Below are 23,028 nucleotides of genomic sequence, written 5' to 3'. Positions count from 1 at the left end.
CTTTGTCGCCATGCTCCGCCCACTCCGCCGTCCCACGTGACCGGTCGCTGGCGGGTGGGGCGGGGCGGGGGCGGTGCTGGGACAGCCCCCGCTGGTCGCCGTCGGGCCGCGTCCGGGCGCTGGAGTCGCGGCTTCTCTCTCGCTTCCTGGGGTAGTCAACCCAGCGTTCGCCACCTTTGGCAGCGACGGGCTGCGGGGCTGCCGGTGTGCGCTGTGACGAGCTAATCGCCGACTTGCAATGTAGAACCACATCGGAATGGTTTGGGTTGGAAGTGACCTTTTAGGTCATCTAGTTCCAATTCCCCTGCTATGAGGACCACGAGTCCCACGTAGTTCAAAGTCTGATCCAGCCTAGCCTTGAACCCTTTCCAGTACAAGAAAGATAAGGAGGTGCTGGAGAGTGAACAGCACAGGGCCTCAAAGATGCTTAGGAGCATACAGCGCTTCATACGGGAAGATACTCGGGGAGCTGTCAGACTCTTTTCAGTGAGACAGGACGAGGAACAGTGGCCATAAACTAAAAAACAAGAAGTTTCAGCTTAACATGAAGACCTTTACATTGAGAGTGGCAAGAGATGGGCCGGTCGGGGCTGTCCAGGGAGGTCGTGGAGCCTCCCTCTCTGGAGACATTCCAGACCGACCTGTACGTGTTCCTGTGAAGCCTGATCAGGTGACCCTGCTTTGGCAGGAGCGTTGGACTAGATGATCTCCAGAGGTCACTTCCAACCCTCATAATCTGTGACTCTGTGACCCAGGCTCCCTGGTCAGCCTGTTTCAGTGCCTCAGCACCCTCGCAGTAAAGATTTGTTTCCCAACATCTAAGATGGGTTATCCTCGGTGCTTCTGTGCTAAAGCTGGCTGGCGCCCCGGCTCGGCGAAGAGCTGCCTGTGCCCGGCTAAAGCGCCTTTGCCATGGGCAGAGGTAGAGCCGAGAGCGGGCTGAGTTACACCCGGACAGAATTCGGCTGTGCCGGGGCTCTGACCGGCGCTGTGGCGGCCCGAGCACCCTGCGCTCTCCTGCCGGTGTCCCGACAGGCAGGGACTGCCCGGGAAGTCACACATGTTCCCTGATCCCGGCAGGCGGCGGTGCCCAAGGGCGGGGGGCGCGCGGCTGCCGTTTTTCCCGCGCAGCCCGTGAGGTGATCCCGGCGGGAGAACCCCTGCCACAGGCGCTTCCTCCCAGCTCCTCAAAACCTCCCGGCTGGGAGAACTCTCCCGCGGGGCTTGGAGAGAGACTTCCCTGTGGCACTGCCGTGCCTTGTTGCCAGGTGGGCTGAGGGCACAGGGAGCAGTGCCTTCCCCTTCTCTCGGTGAGGCTTCTGATTTCTGAGAATCACCATCCTGTTTCCCTTCCGTTTTGGCTGAGGTAAATTTATTTCCTTTGCTCTTGTCTCAGATGTTTTCGGTGGTCTTGTCTGTATTTCAGGCCAGTATGGGTCCCCATATCCCCATGTCACGTCCATACACAATTTGGGTGCCTCAGCAGCAATAGCCCCATGGACACACTCAGGCATGATTATAGGCTGGATTTGTGGGGTTTTTTGTAGCATAAAACTTCCCCTGTCACCCTTCCTGAAAGCTGGTGCTTAACTTCTGCAGCCTGAGCTTGAGTGCAGGACAGCTTCGTACTTCACTGAATGCCACCACCATCTTCAGATCCTGCCTCAATTTTTCAGTCATCCTGACAGTAAGAGTAGCTACTCTCCCTCGGATTGGTGTTGTGCCCAGCTTCAGTGAGGAGGTTCTTCATTCCGATTTCCAGGTTGTTATTGAAAATTGCAAATACCGCTGTAAAGCTCCGGGGTTTAGTTGCCTGTTCCGACAGAAAAGACAGCGATAGCCATTCCCTGACTGATGTTCTATTGAGTTTAGCAGGAGCTCAGCGATGGTTTCAAGTTCACGTGCTGGGATTATTGGCTTGTAAAGGTTTCTTCCACAGCAATTCTCAATGTAGAGTTTCTCCCACGCACGTAAAGTCCTCTTGTACAGAGGGCGGTTGTTTATTTCCAATGATTTATAACCAGTAGCTCTTTCTTAATTGGCAGTTCTGTGTTATCTGCTACTTTTCTCTTTATCCTCTCCCCTGAAGGGAGAAGCTTTTTGCAAGCACTCTGTCCCATTAGCTTTTAAGATGTCTGGGAAGATTTAACTTAGGCTTAATACAGCAAGTTGTTTGTTCCCACAGGGGAGTCATCCCCCAAAAGCAAGCAGGGCACTGGAGCGTTGCAGCTCCAGTGTTTTACAACATCTCTGCCACAAAAATCCCCAATAAACATTATGAAAGCTGAGGACTCATGCGTTCTTTTCCATGGTTGCATAAGGACAATATGTTGGGGTTTTTTTTCTCATTTGTTTAAAATTGAGCTTTCCCTTGAGCTGTAGCTTTTGGAATTCTCTGATGAAGTGATAGTCTTGGCTGACATTTAAAAAAACCCCTACTTTTCATGACTGCCAAAAAAATTGAAATGTGTTTTCCTTTAAAGGTAAGAAGTAAGAAAACATTCTTTTCTTTTAAATGACAGTTGTAAAAATTTTTAAGTGACAGTTATAAAACCTTGTGATTTTTCTTGGATATGACAGAGGTTAATCTGTTTAAAGTGTTACACTGTAAAAAAAGCAAAGCAAAATCAGAACAGCAAAGGTATCTTTTTGTTCCTCAAAATATGTTTCCAGTTCATAATTGTTTTATCACAATTTACAAATTTGAATACCAGGTGAATACCTGGCAAATTCATAAAATTTGGGAAAAAAATATTTATTGCTGTCTTCGCTGTGCCAGTAAGACCATTTCCCAAAATCATTTTAGGGTTTGGAGAGGGGAAAAATATTAAACCAGCTTTTTCTGGTGAGCAGTGTTTGTTCCTGGCTTTCTACCTACCTGCATTTCTTTGAAATACTTTGGTTGAAAAAGGTGGTACAGTTAAACGGTGTATTTTTCTTCAAATAATGAAATGTTAGATTTATTTCTTTTTTTTTGTCCTGAATAATCTAACTCATTACACTGAACCTGGCCTGTGCTGCAGGGCAGAGTAGCACACAACAGGGACCCAGCAAGATGGATAATATAAATGCATGTTATTCCCATTGACATGTTTGTTAGTACGGCATCAAGGAATTATAATCTTAGTCTGAAATTCTGGTTCTTTGGGTTCTTTTCAGTGGTTTTTAGGAGGTTCCAAAATGACTGAGTTCCATTGCATGCGCTCAGTTAATATGGCAAGGATCATACATGTACTCTATTCTTTTGTCCTTGTATTTACTCTGAATATTTTGGCTCTTGCAAATAATTATTTTGTCAAATATAATACATTACATATAGAAAAAGGATATTCAGCTGGTTTAGCTGACCAAATTATGTTATATTTTCTCTATATTCTTAATCAAAATATAATTGATTATTAATTTACCTAATAACATATAAAGTCCTGTAAACAAATACCAGCCTTAAAAAAAATGAATTATTTTTTTTTTATTTTAAGACCCAGGTACTGCTTTGGGGCAATCAACAGCATACCATGAATAGCACCAGGCACCAGTCTCTGTTCTTTGTCAGTCTGCCTGAGCTGCAAAAACTCTGTGCTGCAACAGTAACACTGAGTTCTCAGATACCAGAAAGTGAGGCAAGGAGTACACAGATAAAGACTTGCAGGTAAAGAGTTTTGAGGGCTCTTATTTCCAGAAGCTGCTAGTGGTTGTTATTCAAATGTTTTATTAGCAGTACTAGAATTAACTCTAATAAAATCAGCAGAATTCTTATCAGTGGCAAACGGTACAAAAATGTTTAATATAGGTTTTTATTTTCTTGAGCAGGGGACTCGCTGGCTATTGGGGAACAAAAAAATAATTTCTATTATGGTTTAAATTTTACAGGCTAAAACTAACTAATCCACATACTTCAAATAAATAAACAGGCAAAATTAATCTGTTTATCTGCAATGCTGGGATGCTTTGTGTAGGTTGAGACTAAGCAAAAAGATTATCTGGAAAGCAGATGTAGGCTTCTTGGCATTCACCAAGTATTCTGTTGTTCCCTTTAAAAGAAAAGGGGAGAAATGAGAAATTCTGCTAAAAGGAACACTTGGAAAACTCCATTTGTGTGCCAAAGGCCTGTAATCTTTGCCTGTAATCTTTGTCTTAGACTGTTGTGGGTTACCTAGAGCAAGTAACTTGGACTAGTCCAATTATATTGAACCAATGGAAACTGATAAAGGTGGAATGTACTGTGTTTGTAAAAAGTAAGGAAAATAAATTTAAGCTGGGAAAAAGAAAACGTTTTTATTTTCTTTCTCACCTTTTTCATAGACAATTATTATTCCTGTATCAAGAAGTCCTTTCTGCACCTGTTATGGGGACACTGAATCAAATTTCGGTTGTGATGGCGGTCAGTATCACTGTATAAATAAGTATCTGTAATTACAGACTGCTGTAGATAAGCAGAGTGCACCTCACTCAAAAGAGAGAAGCAGCACTATGTTTTATTGAGGTAAAATAATAATTTGACAGAGTTGGATGGGTCTGATGAAATTTAGCAAAGTTTTAACAGTGTTCAGGACAAGGTTCAGGAGGTTTGATGCCAAGGTTTACCTTAATAATTACACATGGAAGAAACATGAAAAGGGAAACTGAGTTAGAATGACTAACTCTAGAGGGAGACAGAGGTGCAAAAGAGTACAGAGGGCCCTCCTGTTGAGACATGAGGTTCAGAGTGGATTCCTTTTTGGATTTCATTTTTGGGGCCTATGTGTGGCTGTAGCCAATCTTCGTCTCATATTCTGCCAACAATTCATGTCTAATTGAATTATCCCTACCATGTTTATAGTACCTCAGTAGCTGCATGGATTAGTAATTCTTCATAGCATGAATTCAGCATGCTTTCAGTCACTGCAGATCACAGGAAAATGGTCTCTTGACCTCTTGTAAGAAAGGTTCTCTTAATTTCCAATATAGAATCTCTAAACTTCAGAGGTGTCCCTGCTCCAACAGAATCACCTGCCATGCAGGCCAGCTGTTGTACAGTCTGGCCATTCAGGGTGTGCTCAGATTGGGCTCATCCTGATTTTAATATTTAAAGGGTGAAATAGTTGGCTTCTAATCAGTAGTATGGGCAAGACAGATGTCTTTGATTTAGTGCTGATAGTTCTTTCTGTACTTTGGTCATCTTGTACTTTTGGGTTTCAAAAACACCTTTTGAAATATTTTTCAAGATACCTTCACTCCCTTGTAGGTGAGCCAGGGACTTTTCAGCTTGCAAGTTCATCCCAAGGATGTGAGGCCTGTTGCTGCTTGGTCAGTCTGAACCAGAGTATGGACAGGGTCTGTTGTATTTGTCACACATACATGTTATGTTTCTCTAAGAAGTGTTTTGTTTGAGGATCAAGGTTAAGTAAAAATATTTCATTTAAAGCAGACTTTTATTTTTTTTGCATTAGTGGTGTAGTGGCAACTTAAGTCCTTTTTTTTTTTTTTTTTATTAAATGGCCTTTTCAGATGGTGAACCAATCTGTGGAATGAAATGGATTAAATTGGTAAAGTGCCACCCAATTCGTAAGGAGAGAAGCAGCATTCAGAGTTCTGCAGCTTTGTTTTGGGAAGTCTTTGGCTTGCTTGGCTTGTTTGTGAGTGTATCTTTAGCTAGACATGAGATTACAGTATGGCAAACACCTGAGCTAATTTTAGTTTTCTCCTTTAAAACACAGGATAAAGTGTTGGCTTAACTATTCCCTTGCATGGTTTTCAAAGAGAAAGTCACTGTTGTACTAGAATTTAATTTATGCTTAATAGCAAGCACTTGATTTATTTTTTTATTGTTACTTTTAGATACCATTTTACGAATCAGGAATATGTCAAGCCTATGTAGAGAGACACAGAGCTACTGTAAGTGCTGAAATGTGACACAGTTCTTTAGAATGTTACACTTGTCTGCAATTTCTGTTGTCAGAGATGAGTATTTTTCATAGGCCCTGCAGTTTGCACTACAGAAGCTGAGTTTCAGGGTTTATAAGTCTGCCCCATAGACAAAATATGTCCTGTGAATTGGGGCATGGTAATTATACTTTGTCAAACTCAAGAGTTTTAAGAAGTTTGTGAGAAATACCTCTATATTTCTCTGCTCAAGTGGCATCCTGCTCCTGCTCAGAGGCATTGGGGACTGACCTCGAGACAACCTTTGGGCCATAGACCTGCAGCTCTCCTGTTGGTGTCATCCCCTTCATCCAGTGGGAATGTTCAGGCAGCTGAACTGTCTCCCCATTCACCTTTGGGTTTACCCAACCTATACTGGGCAGTCTCAGGGAAACAAAACAAAAGCATAGAGAAGAAATGGAATCTGAGCTGATATATTTTTAGACTGTATGATATGCATGTGATTTACTATTGTCTAGTGTGCAACATCTATGGGGTTTATTAATGCATATGTGGATGCACTAAAATTGCTGAGTCAGAAGGCTGATTGTAACCAAAGCCAGTCACTTTTGCACATAATTCATTTGCACAGCCAGCTGGGTGTATTTTAATTTGTTCCAAGAAGTGCAAATGCATATGCAGATCAGTAAAGACATACACTGTTCAAATATGCTTACCTTACAGAATTGCTTTATGTTGATATGTGTTGGTAACTGTCAGTGTTAGGTTTTCCAACACCAAGCAATTCCTTGCAGGATTCATTAGAAACATCCTTCTAGAGGTGTATTAGTTAACTTTTTAACCTATTGTCAGTTTCTTGACTAATGCTGATGGTTAAGAGAAAGCTCTGCAGGACAGGCAGGCAAATAGAGCTATTGGGTGAGCAAAACTACATTTATTTCCTGTGATTGCCAGAAAATGTCTCTGGTCTTGACTCTGACAGCAGAGGTAATATCAGCTTTGGATGTTGTGCCTGTTGTCTGGAGGAAGTTGCATATCTAGTAAAGCACTCCAGAGGGTTCAATTATCTTTTCCCTGAGTCTATTATCAGCCCTGTGAAAGCATTCTAGGAACTATCGTGCACCTCACTTTAATGGCGCGTGAAATCCAAATGTCTGCATCAAATACTGTGCTACTTTCCTCTTGTTGCTAAGTAGATGAAAGCTAAACATGTGTGGCACATACTAGGATTTTTCTCCAAGATGAAGTAGCAGTATATTTGCTTAAATATTGACTCAGGCCTTTAAAAAATCTGTTAAATTGCTAAAAATGTATACTTCTTTTTGTCTCTGTTATTGTTAGCTGGAAGCACCGCAAACAGTTACTCCAGCCCTTCTCCAAACCTGTCTTTCCTACACACTTACAGCCAGGCTTGCACCCAGATGGAACAAGGCTGGTCATCTCTTGGTGCAAGGTATTTGATTCACCTGGGTCAGGGATCAAGCATTTAGTTTCAATTCATAATTGTAGCATTTATTTTCCATTATTTAAATTCCATAATTATTTCATTCATTATAATAAATTGTTTCATTCCTTTATCCTATTACTTTTTTCTTTATTTGCACTTTCATTTTGTTATCCAAGTTCAATGACTCAAGTTAATATTCTGAATGGACATGCCAATCACCTTTTCATCTTCTTCCTTATCTTTGTAATACATCAAATATTTATGTCAACTGAATGCAATGTACTAGATGAAATCAAATATTGTTGGACAGAGAACGTCTTCTAAAAATTTGGCCTGTTTCTCGGATTTCTCAGTGACACTTCTGCACATGATTTGTAGGCTTTTCTAAACAGAACCGGTTTTCTGTCAGACCCTCTCCTTCTACCAAGCTCTGTCTTTTTTGGATCATAGTTGCTTTGCCTGACATCTCTGTTAACTCCTGTGTGGTATAAATGTGAATTACCAAAGTATAAAAAACTACAGTGTAGCTTGTAATAATTAGAACAATTGTATACATAATTTCAAATATTTGTTGAGAGAAGTGTGCATGTTGTTATCTTAATTCCAGCCACAATAACAACAGTATTCTCTTCTCAGCATCTTCAAAACATATGGGTCTCAGAATGAAATCAGCCGATTCAGGAGAAGCAGCTGAAGTAGAGGATTAGGAGGAAAAAGTGATGTATAGATTGCTGCCCACTAATTTACTTTTTTCTATGTCTCTTTCTTGTAGAAGATGTTAATGAATCAGTGAAAAGTTAATTGATTGAGAGGATTTTCTCTCCTTAGAAGGAACACACCTTTCAGCATTTGTGATAGACACAAACGAAACTGTGTGGTTTCTCCTTTTTTTTCACATAAAGACTTTAGAGATATGGTTTAGAATATAATGTCTGTCTATTCTATTTATTAAGGGAAAGACTTTTTGTGTCATTCAGGAAGGCAAAATGCTGTTGGTAAGTACAATATTCTGTTAAAGTTGAGAGAGCAAGGTAAAGTTAAGTTACTGCCACAATCTTGGTATTACCAGCACAGGGTCTTTGGTTTTCATTCTGAAATAACTTCTGTCAAAATACACTTGGTGGCAGGTGGTGTTCTGTCTGTAATTGTTGTCAGCTCAACTGAACATGTGAAAAATTAGTGACAAAATAATTTTTATACTTTTTACCTAGAGCCCTAGATTGACATTTGCCATTTTAAAGTTATAATTATTGCAATTAAATTTACTTACCTTAAATTATGAGTCTTGCAAGTGATGTGAAAGTTCCATATTAATAGATAGGAAAATGAGCTATAGTGACTGTCCAGTATGTACTGTTTGCTGTTCACAAAAGTGAAGTCACAAAGCATGGTGGCTAGCTATTGCAAAAATTACAAAGTAATATTTTTATTCCAGTATAAAAGTTAAAGGTTACATTTTAGGATATTGGAGCCTAAAATTGTAGCAGAGATATACGTTGAGGAACTCAAAGCTGAGTGAAAGTTCTGGAGATGTGTCTATAAATGCTCGCCTTGCTCATTTAGTCTTTCCTATTGACAGCTCCTGGATGGAAAATACTGGTCTGAATTATTCAGTGCAGCAAATGGTTATATTAACTACATCTGCTCTGAAAATGGGTGTTTGTTTGTCAAGGACATGAGTATCAAGCACACAGTTGCACAGACAGCCTTGAGTTTCTGAGTTACTGTATGATAGGAACTCATTCTTATTTTTCACTGTTAAAATGCACCTAATTCTAATTTCTCTGCTGAGAAAGCCTAGCCTTTTGATTTTCAAGCACAGCATTTTGACTAACAATTACCTTAAATAAATATTTGGGTTAGCTTTCTGCCTAAGAGATGAGCTGTAATTCAAAAGAGGACATTGTGCTTTTTTTTTTTTAATTTAGTTATAGACCTCAATGTGTCAGAGAGACAGCTTTGCATCAGTGTGGAGCCTTGCTCAATTCGGCTGCCACCCCCCAAGGTATAAACCAGTTGTATTTCCTATGACTGTGTCTGTTTTATTAATCTTCTTTTCTTCTAATTTTCTTTTCTGTTAGGTGACTTCCAGTTAGCATGGTGGGGATAGGAGTGCTTATTTCTGATTGCACTGAGACATTAACCATGTTCATTTGACTATCTGCACAGGTTATGAAAGCATAACTTGCATATTGTATCTATATTGATGCATTCTAGCAAGCATTGTAAAGCTGAGATTCAAGGCTAAGAGAGATTTCAAAAATACTAACAGAATATAGCAGTGATGTGTCTTTGTGGCTCTAGATTTCCTTCTAGCAGTGTTTTCGAGAAAGCTTTCAGTCACACTGTAGTATATAGACGGTTTTTAGTAACAGGGCAACTACAAGTGAGTTATCAGCACCATGTTCAAAATCTCTTTTTATAGTTACTATGGAATCTGCTTAATTTCTATGCAGCTTCCAAAATACTGGAGCAGCCAGGACTATGCTGCTTGTAAGCTTAATTTATACATTGTTTAAGAAATCATGGCTGAGGTTGACAACTTACTAGCCTTTTTGACAACCGTACCACCTGTGGTGAATATGTCCTTACATGCAGGGCATATTTGTCAGGCTTGCTGGTTTCTTCTAAAATAAATATTTCTCATCCAAGCTCTTCTTTGCTGAAAGAGGATTTCTTCTGAGACCTGCTTGGGACAGCATAAACATTAAAGCTATCTATAAGAAGCCAGTTCCCAAATGACACAGACCAATGATAGAAAAGATCATGATGTGGCTTTATTATGAGTTTCATCCTTTCAATTCTTTTCTAAAACAGAAATGTCCAGATTTTCTTGTCAGTGAATAAATGCAAACCCTCATAGATATTATAGAAAGACAAGATGTTTCACAAATCTCAGTCTTTGATTGTCCACTACAGTCAAATTCTGACATTATGAAAAAGTATGGTGTTTTTTGACTTCTCAGAGGATGAAACTGCATGTCCCATTGATTGTGTTCCTTGGACATTTGCACATGCTTAGTCAAAGTGACACACACGGTTACTAGAATGCTGAGCATGGGTGTCTGATTTGAACTTTTAAAAAATGTGCATGGAAGTGAGACAGCTCTCAGTTTGAGAAATTAGTTCTATACTCCTATGAAACCATTTCAAATAAAGTTTAAATCTCACTGATTTCAATAAACTTTAAACCTTGTACTGGCACGATTTGTGGAAGTGTAGGCTCTAACAGAAGATAGTGTGCAATTTGATGATGGGAATATCAAATTTGTGAGAGCTGATGAAAGAATAATAATACATCAAGTTTCAGTGTATGGTGATACACAGTTTTTTTTTGAAAATTTTATATTTGTACTGCTATAGAATTATTTGCAAACAAACCTTCTTTTCTGTTTTAAGCTTGGAGATTTTGATATTTCATCAAACACCATAAAGCTGTTTGACAGCAATGAAAATACAGTTATTCAGCAACATTCCATATTAAGTAACTGGTGCTATGTTTTGCCAAGGTAGGAATCTGTTCACATTTCAGCAGAAATAAACATTTCTTGGAATGTTTTCCCTACAGATTGTGAATTTTATGCTAGTGATAAGACCACTTCTGTTTTACAGTCTGTTTTAAATTCAGGTATTTGTTGTTGTTGTTGTTTTTATTATCTCATTGTTAAGGAAAACAAGAAAAATAATCAACAAAATATAAATTACACATTTAAATACTATTTTGATTTTAGTAGTCTTTGTGTTACTTATATGGTGTGCAAGAACATCAGTTTTTCTCAAATTCAGTTTTAGCAGAAAGTTAATTTAAAGAAATTTGCCATGAAATACCTCCATTTTTACCTAATATTCTTCATCATTAAATATAAGAGAAATAATGATGATAGTGAGTGTTGAAGAGAAATGGCACTTGTAGTTGTCATGTTCTCTACCATACTTCAGGAAATATTGCTATTGTTATATTATAAATTTATGAGCTAAAGGTATTAGTCCTCAAAACATAAAAATAATCTCTAAATACTTCAAATGCCAAAAATAGGATTTTTTTTTCCCCAATAGACCAGTATATTTTCAACTAGATTTTATTACACCCTTTCTAAGCATCCCTTCTTTACCTGTGCACAGCATGAAAATGGGTCAGATCATCAACATCAGCCACATAATTCCTCCAGAATCTCCTTTCCGTTCATATAAGGATTTTCAGATGCACTGGAAGAGTCTGGTAAGAAACACATATACTGCTTTCATTTCTCCCTCCCTTTTTTGTGCCTGTTGAGTTTGTCCTTGTAATACCTGTTTGTATTTGGTTTATCCAAGTATGGATATATTCTTCCTGAGGATCTCGAAGAGACAAAAATATACTTGAGTGTTTACTTCAAACCAATAGGGGAAAGGTTCTTTACGTATCCTTTTAGAATATATTTATTACATTTCCTCTCCTAAACTTCTAGCAAAGCTCTGCTTTTCATTTTTGAGTATGCCACATTCCTTTCATAATTTCATAGTAGTCAGTAGAGAAGTGTTTTACTAGACAAACTGAAACAAAATATTCAGTCAAGTCTCTGTCCCAGTATTGAATAATAGGAAGACAAATAGAACAATTTCCTTCACAGCTTCCATAAATGTGATAATGCCACTTTAAATGTGATGTAAAAGAAAGTGGTGTAGAAGAAAGTAAAATTGTATAAAAATGTGGCCAACAAAGATTCCTTTTAAAGAGAATTTTCCTGCCAGGAAAGACTAGACTAAAGGTTACTTATATTGAGTAATCTTTGCTCTAGTAGGTTAGTGTGGTATAGATGTGCTGAAGTCCTTTAATTTTATGAAGTTCAGGCCCATAAGGAATTCAGTGCTTTTGTTCACCTTTTAAAAAAACATTTAGACAAACTCATGTTTTCTTCTCAACAAGGATGATTAGTAATTATAGAAATGTAAAGAAACTTGTTATGTATCCCTGAACACTTACTCAGGTACCCTTTAAGTTGCATCCGAAGTCAGCCAGTGCAGTATTTCCCCAGAACAGATGCAGAAAGTGTAGTGAACTCTTTTCTTTCTGACATGAAGAGCAATTTTTCACAGCTGTGTGGATTTCCAGTAAAGATGACAAGTAAAGCACTTTATGCTACAAAAGAACTCTCCAGGCCTTCAGTGCATGTAAGACTTTTTTTATAAACATATTAATGGCACATACTTTTTCATTGTATGAAGTGATCTTCATCATATTCAGAGCATAGTAAGAGCACAAAACTATGCTTTTCACAACCAACTATCAATCCTAGAACTTTAAATTAATGTGCAAGCTATAGTATTTGCCATTGTGAAGTTATTAACATTATAAATACATTAAAAATGGACTTGATGTTAATTATTTGCTATTAGTATTTGCAGTTCTATAGATTTTTTTTACAGTTTGAGATCCAGGACTTTCTCAAATCTCCTCCATAATAATAAAAACAGTAATAACAACAACAATAACAACAGTAACATTATTACTATTGTTAGTATTTCAAGGACATGTAATGACAGGACAAGGAGGAATGGCTTTAAACTGACAAAGAGTAGATTTAGATTAGATATTAGGAAGAGATTTTTGCTGTGAGCATGGTCAGGCACTGGAACAGGCTGCCCAAAGATGTGGATTCCCCATCCCCGGAAATGTTCGAGGCCAGGCTGGCTGGGGCTTTGAGCAACCTGGTCTGGTGAAAGTTGTCCATGCCCATGGCAGTGTGGCTGGGACTAGATGATCTGTTAGTTCCCTTCCAACCCAAACCATTCATGATTCTGTTATTGTTATTACTAGCAGTAGTAATAGTAGTACAATTTATTTAAAAAGAGGACTATGTGGACATAAGCATTTTAAAACACTCAAGATGTAAAGATTTACTCCATGTCTGGTGATAGAAAGGAGGCAAGTAATCAAAACTCCTATAATTTGAGGTTGTGACAAAGGCTGAGGCTCAAATTTTTTTGGTAGTAATGTGTGAAAGAAGAAATGAAGTAATTAATTCTGAACAAAGAATAGTGACAGAAGTTGGAGAGTTTCTAAAATACTATAATCCTCTTTCAGAAAGCAGTTCTTGTTTATGTCTCTCCAGTGATCAAAGCTAGAATGGGTCCTCTGTGTCATCTGCAGTTTTTATAGACATCCAAACTGTCTTTTGCTCAGAATACAGAAGTTCTTAGAAGTCTTAAGGGATGAGGAACCCTGTCAGTCAAACCCTCTGCAGAACCCTTCAAAAGGGATAGACATTATCCAGCTGGAAGGCACTAAACCAAGATAATTAAGTCTTTCCTTCTGAGAAATACAATATTCTAGCGTATTTTGTAAACAAAGAATTCAGAGGATTAAATAAACCCCTTAATTTATAGTGACAACTAAATATTGTTTTAAAATACAGTCATTCTAATCCAAAACACAAAATTGTATGCTTATGTATTGTGATGTGTATTAAGATGATATCATATAGCGATGCATTAGGTGGCACTATTAGACCGTTAAATCCAGTTTATTCAATTTAGCAGCTCTTGGTGTGTTGCAGGAAATAAAACCTAAGCATACAAAATTGGACGGTGAGATGGTGTGTGTAGTATCTCTAACGCAGGCTCCTCCAAGAAAACCGACTTTGCCTGGAATTCCTTCACCGTGCAGTACGGAAAATAGCCACTGGATGGAGTGTTTGATCCAAGAGCCAGGAACACACAGTTTTTCGAGCAAGACTACAGGAGGCGTTAGCATTGAAGCAACAGAGAAGTCAATGAGCAATAAGCAAATACCTGGCGTGCCAAAGTTACCAACGGCAAAGTCTTTAGCACCACCTGTAAACTCAGCCTTTGAATCCACGCCCCCAAAAGTCAGCAAAATTATACCAATTTTCAAAGGAAAGTTGATGCAAATGAATGGAAAGATCACAAGTCAAACAGATAGGAAGAAAAGGGAAAATGCTGAATGGCATTCACCAATAAAAAGTGTGGGTGTTTCATCTTCTATGCTCTCTGTGCACAAATCCAGCATAACTCAGGTTTTCAAACACATTCAAGACGTGCCAGTCAAAACTCCTGCTGACAGCAGCGCCCTTCAGGTAAAGAACACAAAGACACACCCAAAACATGGTACACCCATATTCCGATGGAAAACCCAGTCTAGTGGACAAATTACTAACTCTGATTTTTCTGAAAACTCTGCTTCAGGTGGGAATCCAAGTGAAGTCAATCACAAAAAGGCAAATTCTCTGCTCTTTCTTAAGCATGTTGGGCCAGTGCTTCAGAAGTCCAGCACCAGTCCATGTCTGAATACACATGAATCTCCTGCTTCCAGTGCAAGAAGGGGGGAAAAGTTTGCAAGTCAAAATACTACTCAATTTTTTGACAAACAACACCAGTCAAAGGAAGTGCATTTGCAAATTTGTAAATTAGACAATGAAATGACAAATTCCAGTTTGCCACTGCAACAAACAAAGAGATCAAATAAAGGAGCTGGGTTAAATATTCATGAATCTGTCTTCAAAGATACAGTGTGCATGGCCAAAAGTGAAGCAAACAAAGCAGCATGCCACTCTAAGGACTGTACTGCTGAGACAACCAGTCATCATTCCAAACCTAACTTTGAACAGGTACAGTAAAGAACAGGTCTCATTCTCACTGCTTCTCACAAATTCAAAAACAACGTTAAGCAATAAGGAGCATGACTTTCATCATGTTCTACCATCATTCTCAAGATAGTTTTCTAAAATTCTACCATATAACTTAATGTTTTCAGCCACTGCTGTTTTTTTGGGTTTTTTTTTGGTTTTTTTTTTTTTTTTTCTGAAAGGGAAGATGATTTACTGTGTTTTGTGAAATTAACACTTCTTTAATCTGGGACTTCTGTGGTGTGGCAATTAGTCTTCCTTTGTTTTAGACATTTTATCCAGGTCTGTGTGAGGTTAACATGGTGACATTTTTTTTGGTGTTCAGTCTCCATATAAATCCATATTAATGGAATAATTCCTTCCTCCTGGAAGGAAATCTCAAACCTCATCAATTGTGTAGCACTGACAACAGTTGTGTGTAAGGCATTGTGCAGTTAGACAAGCATGGAAGTTTTGCAAAAACATGTTTAATTACAATTTCACAAAAAGCACAAGTTGCAACAGGAACAAAATCCCACTGGCCATGAGGAAAAAAATCTTCAGTGTTAGAACAGCTAGTCAGCTACTAGAACAATTTGCAGAGAGAGGTTTTTGGGTTTGTTAGCCTTCAAGATTTTCAGAACTTGACTGAATGGGGCCCAAAGCAAGGTGATCTATCTTTGAAGTTAGCTCTGTTTTGAGTAAAAGTTATGATTATGTGACAGCTAGAAGTACTTTACCACCTAATTTTTCTGTATTTCTCCCTGCATTGCAATTAAATTAATAGTTGAGCTGATTTCAGTGCAATTTTTATGAGGATGATATTCCATATATTAGGTACATGGATGAAATGTCTTGGTCTTATCATGCTTTTCATCCATACAATGTAACTTGGTGGGTTATCTCAGCCTTGTGTGATGATGGCACCTTCCAAAAAAGCAGGTAATTTTAAAAGTTCAGGTCTTGTTCAAAATGTTGTGGGGTGTTTTTCTAATGAAGGTATAAACTTCTATACTTTAAGATGATTGCAGGGAACAAGTATCTGACATGTGAAACACTGACCTCAAAACCAACTTTGCCAGACATGGAGAGCAACATGGAAGCATCTGTAAAGAAAGGTTGTGCCAGAAGAAGACAAGTAAACCCCCTCACTCCCCCCACACACACATGCACTCCTTAATCCAGTCCAGAAGGACCTGAATTAAGAGATAAAAAAGATACTTAAAAATTTTTAGTATGTTCCAATTAAAATGGGCAGGCTAAGAAACCTTACTGACCCCCCTGGATAAAATTAACCTTAACCAGGATAAAATTAATAGTAACCATCAGGTATGATACTGTCACTTGAAGAGTTCATGTTGAATGTTTCTCTGCAGCAAAAGATGCTACTGAAATATTTAATGATGTTACTGTTTTTGAAGCAGATTTTCTGATTCTGCAGAAAAGTTCTGTCCTGCCCAGCATAACTCTAGGTATTTTCAGTGGCTCTGTGAGTTTTTCACCTCAAGGACTTGAATTTAACAACATTCTGTAGAAATTACTTTTTTGTTGTTGTTATGCTTTTAAAGCCAAATACAAGACAATTCTGGATGTTTAACTGTAATTAAAAGAACACAGTCTGTGCTCTCTGTGCAGATCAGAAAAGGCCAGTGCAGCAGCCCCAGGGGCCTGCTGCAGGAACATGCTCATACCCCAGAGCTCGAGCTGCAGCAGGGAAGAGAGGAGTTTGTGTGGGAAGCGCCAGCCCAGCTGCTCTGAGCTGGCCCCATCCAACTGCAGCTGGGAAAGGCCCTTCCACAGGGCCACAACTGAGTCACTAGTTCCAGGCCCAGCACTGCAGTGCTACAGCAGTAGAGTCACTCTCACAAAGAGAAGGAAACCAGAAATTGAAAATAGCTGTTTATAAGAATAACAGGCCTAGGGGTCTGGATATTGAGGGGGGACTTCCACCACAATATGAATTAATGAATTCCTTTACCTGCCACTGGGAATGATTCAGCCACACCAGGGCTTGTGAGCATGGAGAGCTTGTAGCTGGTCTGGCAGCACTGCTGGAATGGGGAAGGGGCACTGCCAGGAGTCACAAGTGCCCCATGCATTCCTCACTCTCCAGGCAAGCTCCGAGTAGCACAGGTGCCTTCCTGAGCCCTGCAAGCTGCTTTTGGGAAGTGCCAGGACACAGCAAGTTCTCACTGCCACATTGCCACTGCAGTGCTGCCACTGCTGGACTCGAGAGTTGGATGTACAGCTCTCAGGAAGTTTCATTGGTGTGTCAGGAATAGGAAAGAGACTTGTCTGTTAATCGGGGTAGGGATGGACTCTCTGATGCTTATTGGGCTGATTCCTCCTGTCCCCGGATTAAAATATAATGGTGCTAACAGGGGACACTGCTAAACACATCTCTGAAGAGTAAGCCTTTGTCATTACTGATCATCAGAAATGATAGCTGGTTTTGAAAGTCATGGTTATCAGCATGTAAAGGGTATTTTCAAAGTAGCTGTGGTCCTAATTATATATCCACTGTACTTATAAACATACTTAAAATTATTTATATTGCAAAACAGAAATTTTTATTAATTACTTCTTATTCAAGTAGGCATTTCACTGAGAAGCAACTTTTTTTAGTTGAATTTGTAGCTTACTGTTCCCACTTCATTTGTTTTATTGGTTTTTGCCCTTTTCTGTTTGTCTTGTTTTTGTAAGCAGAAAGAAGGAGGTTATTCAAAGTTAAAGAGAGCCAAAAGAAGTAAAACTTCTACTTAAGATGTTCTGGAGTATTGAAAGAAAACACTACATCTGGGTATGTTTATTCCAAATTTAAAATATTTTCTTTTATTTAAATAATATCACATCTGTAATAGTTCCTGCTCTTTTGGATGATGATGATGATATCAGCTGCCTACAAAGTAATCACTTTACTAAAAATAAATGGCTTCTAGAGAAAATTGATGAGGTAACTGATGCAAAGGACACTAGAAAATAAAACATTGTGCTTTTCTTTGTGACACATGATGTTAAAAAAAGGCATTTTGTATGTACTAGAACTTAGATTTTGACATAAATTTGTACTTTGATTGTCTCATTTTTCTATCAGACTAAAATAAGCCTGTTGTTTGGGCTTCAAAGTTTCACTTGAATCTGAGCTAAAGGTAAAACCAAAAACCATTAACGTGGAGCTGCGTATATGATTTGATATCATTACAAGAGATCTGTTGCTGAGATCTAACCACAGGACAAAATTGTCTGTCATGAAAATGGAGTAAATTTAGTTTTGTGACAACGTATTTCAACCCACATTGTGGGTGGTTGTCAATAATAGTCTTGCAGGATAAAACAAGCTTGTCCTTTGAGCATTCCTTTGAATATCAAGAATGCAGCATTAGGATACAGTATAAGAAGCTCACCAGGTTTAAGGACTGAATGTCTATCACAGGTGATCAGCAGTAAAACGTGCAGGAAAGAGTAGCCTGTACAGTTAACTGTTTCAGAGATAAATAGGAGTTTATTTATTCAGGTGAAAATATTGATGTAAGCAAGATGGTCACACAGACAGAACAGCACCAAAAAAGAAGTATATGATACAAAGCAAGTAGAAAAAGAGAGCAATAAAGAATCAAAATATAAACTGTACGTCTTTTAACCTGGCTTTTAGCTTCAATGGAAGTGAAAACAAGTAGCCAAGTGTGCATTTTGTCTGAGAGATTCACTTTATGTTCTTCCTTTCCTTACTGGGATATATTTCCTCCAGTGAACAAGTATATCAGGTGTCTGCTTTTCCTAAAGAAAGTCTGGTATGGATAGAAGTTTTCATCTCTAGCCTTCACACTTTGGTATTCAGCATATTCTGTCCCTGGGTTTAGCGTTTCATCTCTCCTGCTTTGAGCCAGGCAGTTCAGGCATGGTCCTTCTTCAGAGCTGTTCTGTTCTAGTAATCAGCATATATATCCATAGGTCCAAAGTCTGTGCTTTGACTGAGGACTAATGAGCAGAAGTGGTGTCTCTGCAAATGGTCAGAACTTTTACTTTTTTTAACTCTGATTTTTTTTCTTATTTATGAGTTAAATGCCACAGCATCAAGTTGATCATGGTAGATAACGCTTTAAACCCTGCAGAGAAAACAATGTCTTCCATCCAATGTTTAAAATAAGATTTCCCAGAATCCCACTGGTAAGGGTTCTTCATTGGTGTTGATGATTTGTAAACAAAACTGGAGCTAAAACAACTTCTGCTGTTGGATTCTTGCCTACAGTTTTGATTCTGAAAAGCTGGGCTCTAAATTCCTTCATTATGTATTACTACACATGCATTCAGAGTGCATGTTTTCATTTGAACACTTGAGAATTACTTGTGAGTTTTCAAATTTACTGTGTAGCAAGATTTATGTGTGAGAAGTTCTTACATTGGAATTCAGTGATGTAGTCAGCAGGAAGGACTTTGTTTTATAATTCATGACAAAAAAAAACATTTTTTTACAATTATCTTGCAATAATGTTTAGTTTTCATGACTTATGTGCCAAGTTCCACTTTGACAAGTCAGCCTCTTGACTTGTCCAGGAAATCACAGCAAAATCCTAATTTTTTTCTTTGTTTTCTTGGAGTGTGTTAATAAAGCAACGTGAGAGAAGTATTTAACATTTTAAGAAGCTGAATATTTGATTCTAATACTAAGAGTCTTCATGTTTAGTTCTTTATTAATGGAAGTCACCCTATAATTTTCAAGGTCAAAAACTACTGTGAAAAGCAAATTTTTTTCCTAAGGTAAATCAGAAGATCAGAGCTTCCAAAGGATGGTGTATACTACTACAGAAAGATGTTTTAAAACAAGTATTTGAAGTATTGCAAATGTTGGTGGAAGAACAGACATTAAAAATGGCAGCACTGAAGCTTCCAAGCTTTTGCCACTGATCTGCAAAACTCTTCCTGTTCTGTTCCTGTATTATAGTGAGATACTGACCTTTGATTTCAGTTACCAAATCTCATTTAGCAAATGAGAAGCTATAAATTCATCACAGACAGTAACAGTAGCAGAATTTCACCTGAAAGTGAAACCTGCTATTACTGTAAGGATGTTGTGTGAATATAAGAGTAAGGTAGGAGGTCCACACAACTGGAATTATATAAAAAATTCTCAGCAGTTTTGGGCTGAGATCTGTCAGACTGTTTCTTCTAAATAGTGCATCCTTTAAGCCAACATTTAGGAATTTATGTTATAATTTGAAGGCTATTCTACAGAAATTTCAACAAAGCTGTCTTTCAAATGTTTTCATCATGTGAAATGGCAGGCTAAAATATTATCTTTCCTATGTAGTGAAAATATGTGTTTCATTAAAAAAATTATTCTGAGAATATTCAATCTTTAAATGTAAAAGCAATTTCTTTTATGATGGTGGAAAATACCCTTATCAAATCTAGTAGCAGAAATAACCTTTGAACTGCGTGCATCAGTAGGTTGTTGGTGTCTAAGTACTTAAGACATACCCCCAAAAAGAGTTGCTATTGTAATATTTTTTTCTGTTATCCTATCCATTTTCCATTGCTATGGGATTGTTTCAAGTTGGGACTTAATTTATTGCATGGTTGACCATTTACAAATGCTAAAGAATGGTATTTTAAGATTCCATCTCTTACTTTCTTGTAGAGCTAAGAATGTGGTTTGGCTGCCTGACCTCAGCCAAAGGTTAAGAAGGTGTGAATAGACTTCTGCAACAGAAGTTCCTACTTCCAACACCACAACTGACAGTGGTATTTTGAGGACTTTAATCCTAAAATGCCCAGATCTAAAAGGATAAATCTGTGCAAAATACCACATATTTATGATGGAGAGAATTCTTTCTTCTTCTGTATAAAAATTCAGACATTTAATCGGAATGCCCTGAACCCCAGCTTTGTAAACGGAATGCAGATGCAGATGTGGGAATACAGCAATATTTTTTCCTTCATATTAGCCATAGAGTTCTCAGTTGTCTTTTGTTTTCTTCTATGCTCTGAACTTTTTCTGTGTTTTCCCCCATTCAGGTTCCCAAGAGGGCAGTAACATACTTCAGAATCTCTGAACTTTGTGTATTTTGCTGTTTGCCATTGGTAGCTGGTTTTGGATGAAAATTTGAGGGTTAAATACAGTCAAATGAATCCATGTATCATCAACTTCTTCAGACAGTTCAGGTTAATAAGCCTCTAATGCATATGGAAATTAAACTAAATTGTTTAGTTTTTGAATTACATAATAAATGTCCTGCTACTTGCTTACACAGTTAATCATTCTTCCAAATTATTTTGTTGTTTCTAGTCAGGTTTTTAAAGATAAACTATTTAATTCTTTGTTACAGTGCCTGGGCCAGTTTGATTCATCAGTAAAAAAATCCCAAATTAGTTTTCTTTATCAAGTCAAATGACTGGAGAATAAACAATTTTATTCCTACAGAAATAATTTAAAGGCTGGATTTGAGTCAAGCTTCATTAGTTCTCATTGTAATTTTTGATGACTTTTCACATATGAAACTGCTGTGTAAAATATTTTTTTAAGTTTAGTTCCCCATTCTTCAGGAGTTCTTAGAAAACCTGTAGTTGCCCTTTGAGGAGTTTTGTTGCCGTGTGACTTCAGTGACCTACTGCAATGTGCAGATACAAATATATACACATATGTAAGATTGTTGCCTCATAATCACTGCTTTGGGGTGACTATTATTGTGTTCCCTGGAAAATAAGAATCAAATGTCGCACTAGCTCCTAAACTCAAATGTTACAGAACTGTAGTTTAACGCTTATTTTGGACATACATCTGCAAATATTTTTTTCTGAAGGGATTGATACAATGGGACTTTGTGCCTTTCACTAAACTTTTTTTTTTTTAGGTTCATATTGCAATAGCTGTATTTCTCTTCATTTTTCTAAACTGGAATTTGTCCTACTACTATGACAACTTTTGTTTTGTTTTGTTTTTTCTTGAATGGTGACTGTCAACATAGTTTTAATACATAATACAAAAACAAACAAACAAACAAAGAAAAAAAACCCAAACAGCAAGCCAAGACAAATACTAAAAGTGCTATATGCTCAGCATGAAATCAAATTATATTTTCATTTTGTCTGGAAGCTGGTATAAAGGCTCCTTTTCAAATGCTGTGGTTTAGTTACCTTTCATAGGTTTAACTGTATGGAACTGATCTTTCTCCTGTCTTGCATGGAAAAGCCTGTAGAGTAGTTGCATTTCTACCATGCTATATAAATTAGTGCTTTGCCTGATCTGTTTCCTGTTGTTGTTTTTAAAATGCTGCTGGTTGCCAGCATTTGTCTTGTATTATCACAGAAGTAATTTTGCACAATTTTTGCATTTTTTAAATGTTTACATCGTTTTGTGTTATCTGTTATAGAACTAAAAATACAGAAAAAAATTATTTATCTCAGCTCCAGTGTGTTCTGTTTAAATAAACTACTGAGTTACTCATCTGTGCTAAATTGCCAGCTATTTCCTGGTCTACACTGTGAGAGAGAACCCTGTTACTCCACCTCACCCACCCACCCACTCCTTGTGAATGCATGGGAAGGTGTTGATAGTGAGCGGAACCACACTGGGTGCAGGAGCGGTGGTGTTGGAAATGCCACTAGTGGGAAGGAAGGATAAGTGCTGTGACTGCCTTGGGAGGATTTGGTGATGCTGAGGGGACCTTTGCCACTGCCTTACTCTTCACTTTTCATGTGGAAGGGTTGTAAGAGCCCAACTCAGTTTCTGCTTTTGATCAGTTCTTACTAACTGGGCAGAACACCCTCACTTCTGGCAGGTGCCAGAACCTGTCAAAACACAGGAACCCTCAACATCCAGGATCACATACAGCTTCCAGATGTGATATCTGCAGGCTTGGGTTCTCAAGATTAAAGAAACAGATTACTCCACAGGTCCCAAAATATATAAATGTATATAGGAACAAGTGAATATGTAAAAGGTTAAAACAATTCCCAGGTGTGAGAAACTGGTGAAGAGGTCAGCTGGCAAAAATTATCTCTTTTCCACTGACATCTGATGAGTTTTATAGTGTTTTATAGCTTTGCCATCAGTTTTCAAATCATCTGATTTTATATCTAAGTAGAGTCAGATTTACATTTGAGAATGCTTTCTTT

General features: G+C 38.1%; 1 protein-coding gene across 10 annotated transcripts; it reads left to right on the top strand.

Annotated features, from left to right (window-relative positions):
* Window positions 1-100: 100 nt before the first annotated feature.
* On the top strand, window positions 101-22,383 carry C2H18orf63 (chromosome 2 C18orf63 homolog). Of its 10 annotated transcripts, XR_001519681.3 has the most exons (16): window positions 101-1,366; window positions 3,480-3,649; window positions 4,303-4,381; window positions 5,818-5,874; window positions 7,204-7,315; window positions 8,263-8,304; window positions 9,238-9,314; window positions 10,709-10,818; window positions 11,432-11,528; window positions 11,624-11,709; window positions 12,277-12,460; window positions 13,846-14,916; window positions 15,935-16,051; window positions 17,617-17,713; window positions 20,552-20,599; window positions 20,929-22,382. XR_001519681.3 is itself a non-coding variant. In XM_015619289.3 (15 exons), exons 2-14 carry the CDS (start codon window positions 3,516-3,518, stop codon window positions 17,674-17,676), a joined length of 2,223 nt encoding a protein of 740 aa, XP_015474775.1. In that variant the 5' UTR covers window positions 101-1,366; window positions 3,480-3,515; the 3' UTR covers window positions 17,677-17,713; window positions 20,929-22,382. The 10 variants fall into 10 exon arrangements, 9 of the variants coding, with proteins under 9 accessions (XP_015474775.1, XP_015474773.1, XP_015474771.1 ...); XM_015619289.3 differs by lacking the exon at window positions 20,552-20,599 and having other exon boundaries at window positions 17,620-17,713; XM_015619287.3 differs by having other exon boundaries at window positions 17,620-17,713; window positions 20,552-22,382.
* The last annotated feature ends 645 nt before the right edge of the window (window positions 22,384-23,028 follow it).

The sequence above is a fragment of the Parus major genome, chromosome 2 (assembly GCF_001522545.3).
Source record: "Parus major isolate Abel chromosome 2, Parus_major1.1, whole genome shotgun sequence".
Taxonomy (NCBI): domain Eukaryota; kingdom Metazoa; phylum Chordata; class Aves; order Passeriformes; family Paridae; genus Parus; species Parus major.
The sequence above is the reverse complement of the archived record's forward strand: the minus strand, read 5'-3'. Positions and strand labels throughout refer to the sequence as shown.

Bases quoted from the DNA above. Each gene is read 5' to 3' on its own strand.
- C2H18orf63 (XM_015619285.3), top strand. From the start codon at position 3,516: ATGAATAGCACCAGGCACCAGTCTCTGTTCTTTGTCAGTCTGCCTGAG. The intron at 11,529-11,623 runs GTAAGAAACACA...GGTTTATCCAAG, and splicing joins AGATGCACTGGAAGAGTCTG to TATGGATATATTCTTCCTGA. The intron at 16,052-17,616 runs GTAAACCCCCTC...TGTTTTTGTAAG, and splicing joins GTTGTGCCAGAAGAAGACAA to CAGAAAGAAGGAGGTTATTC.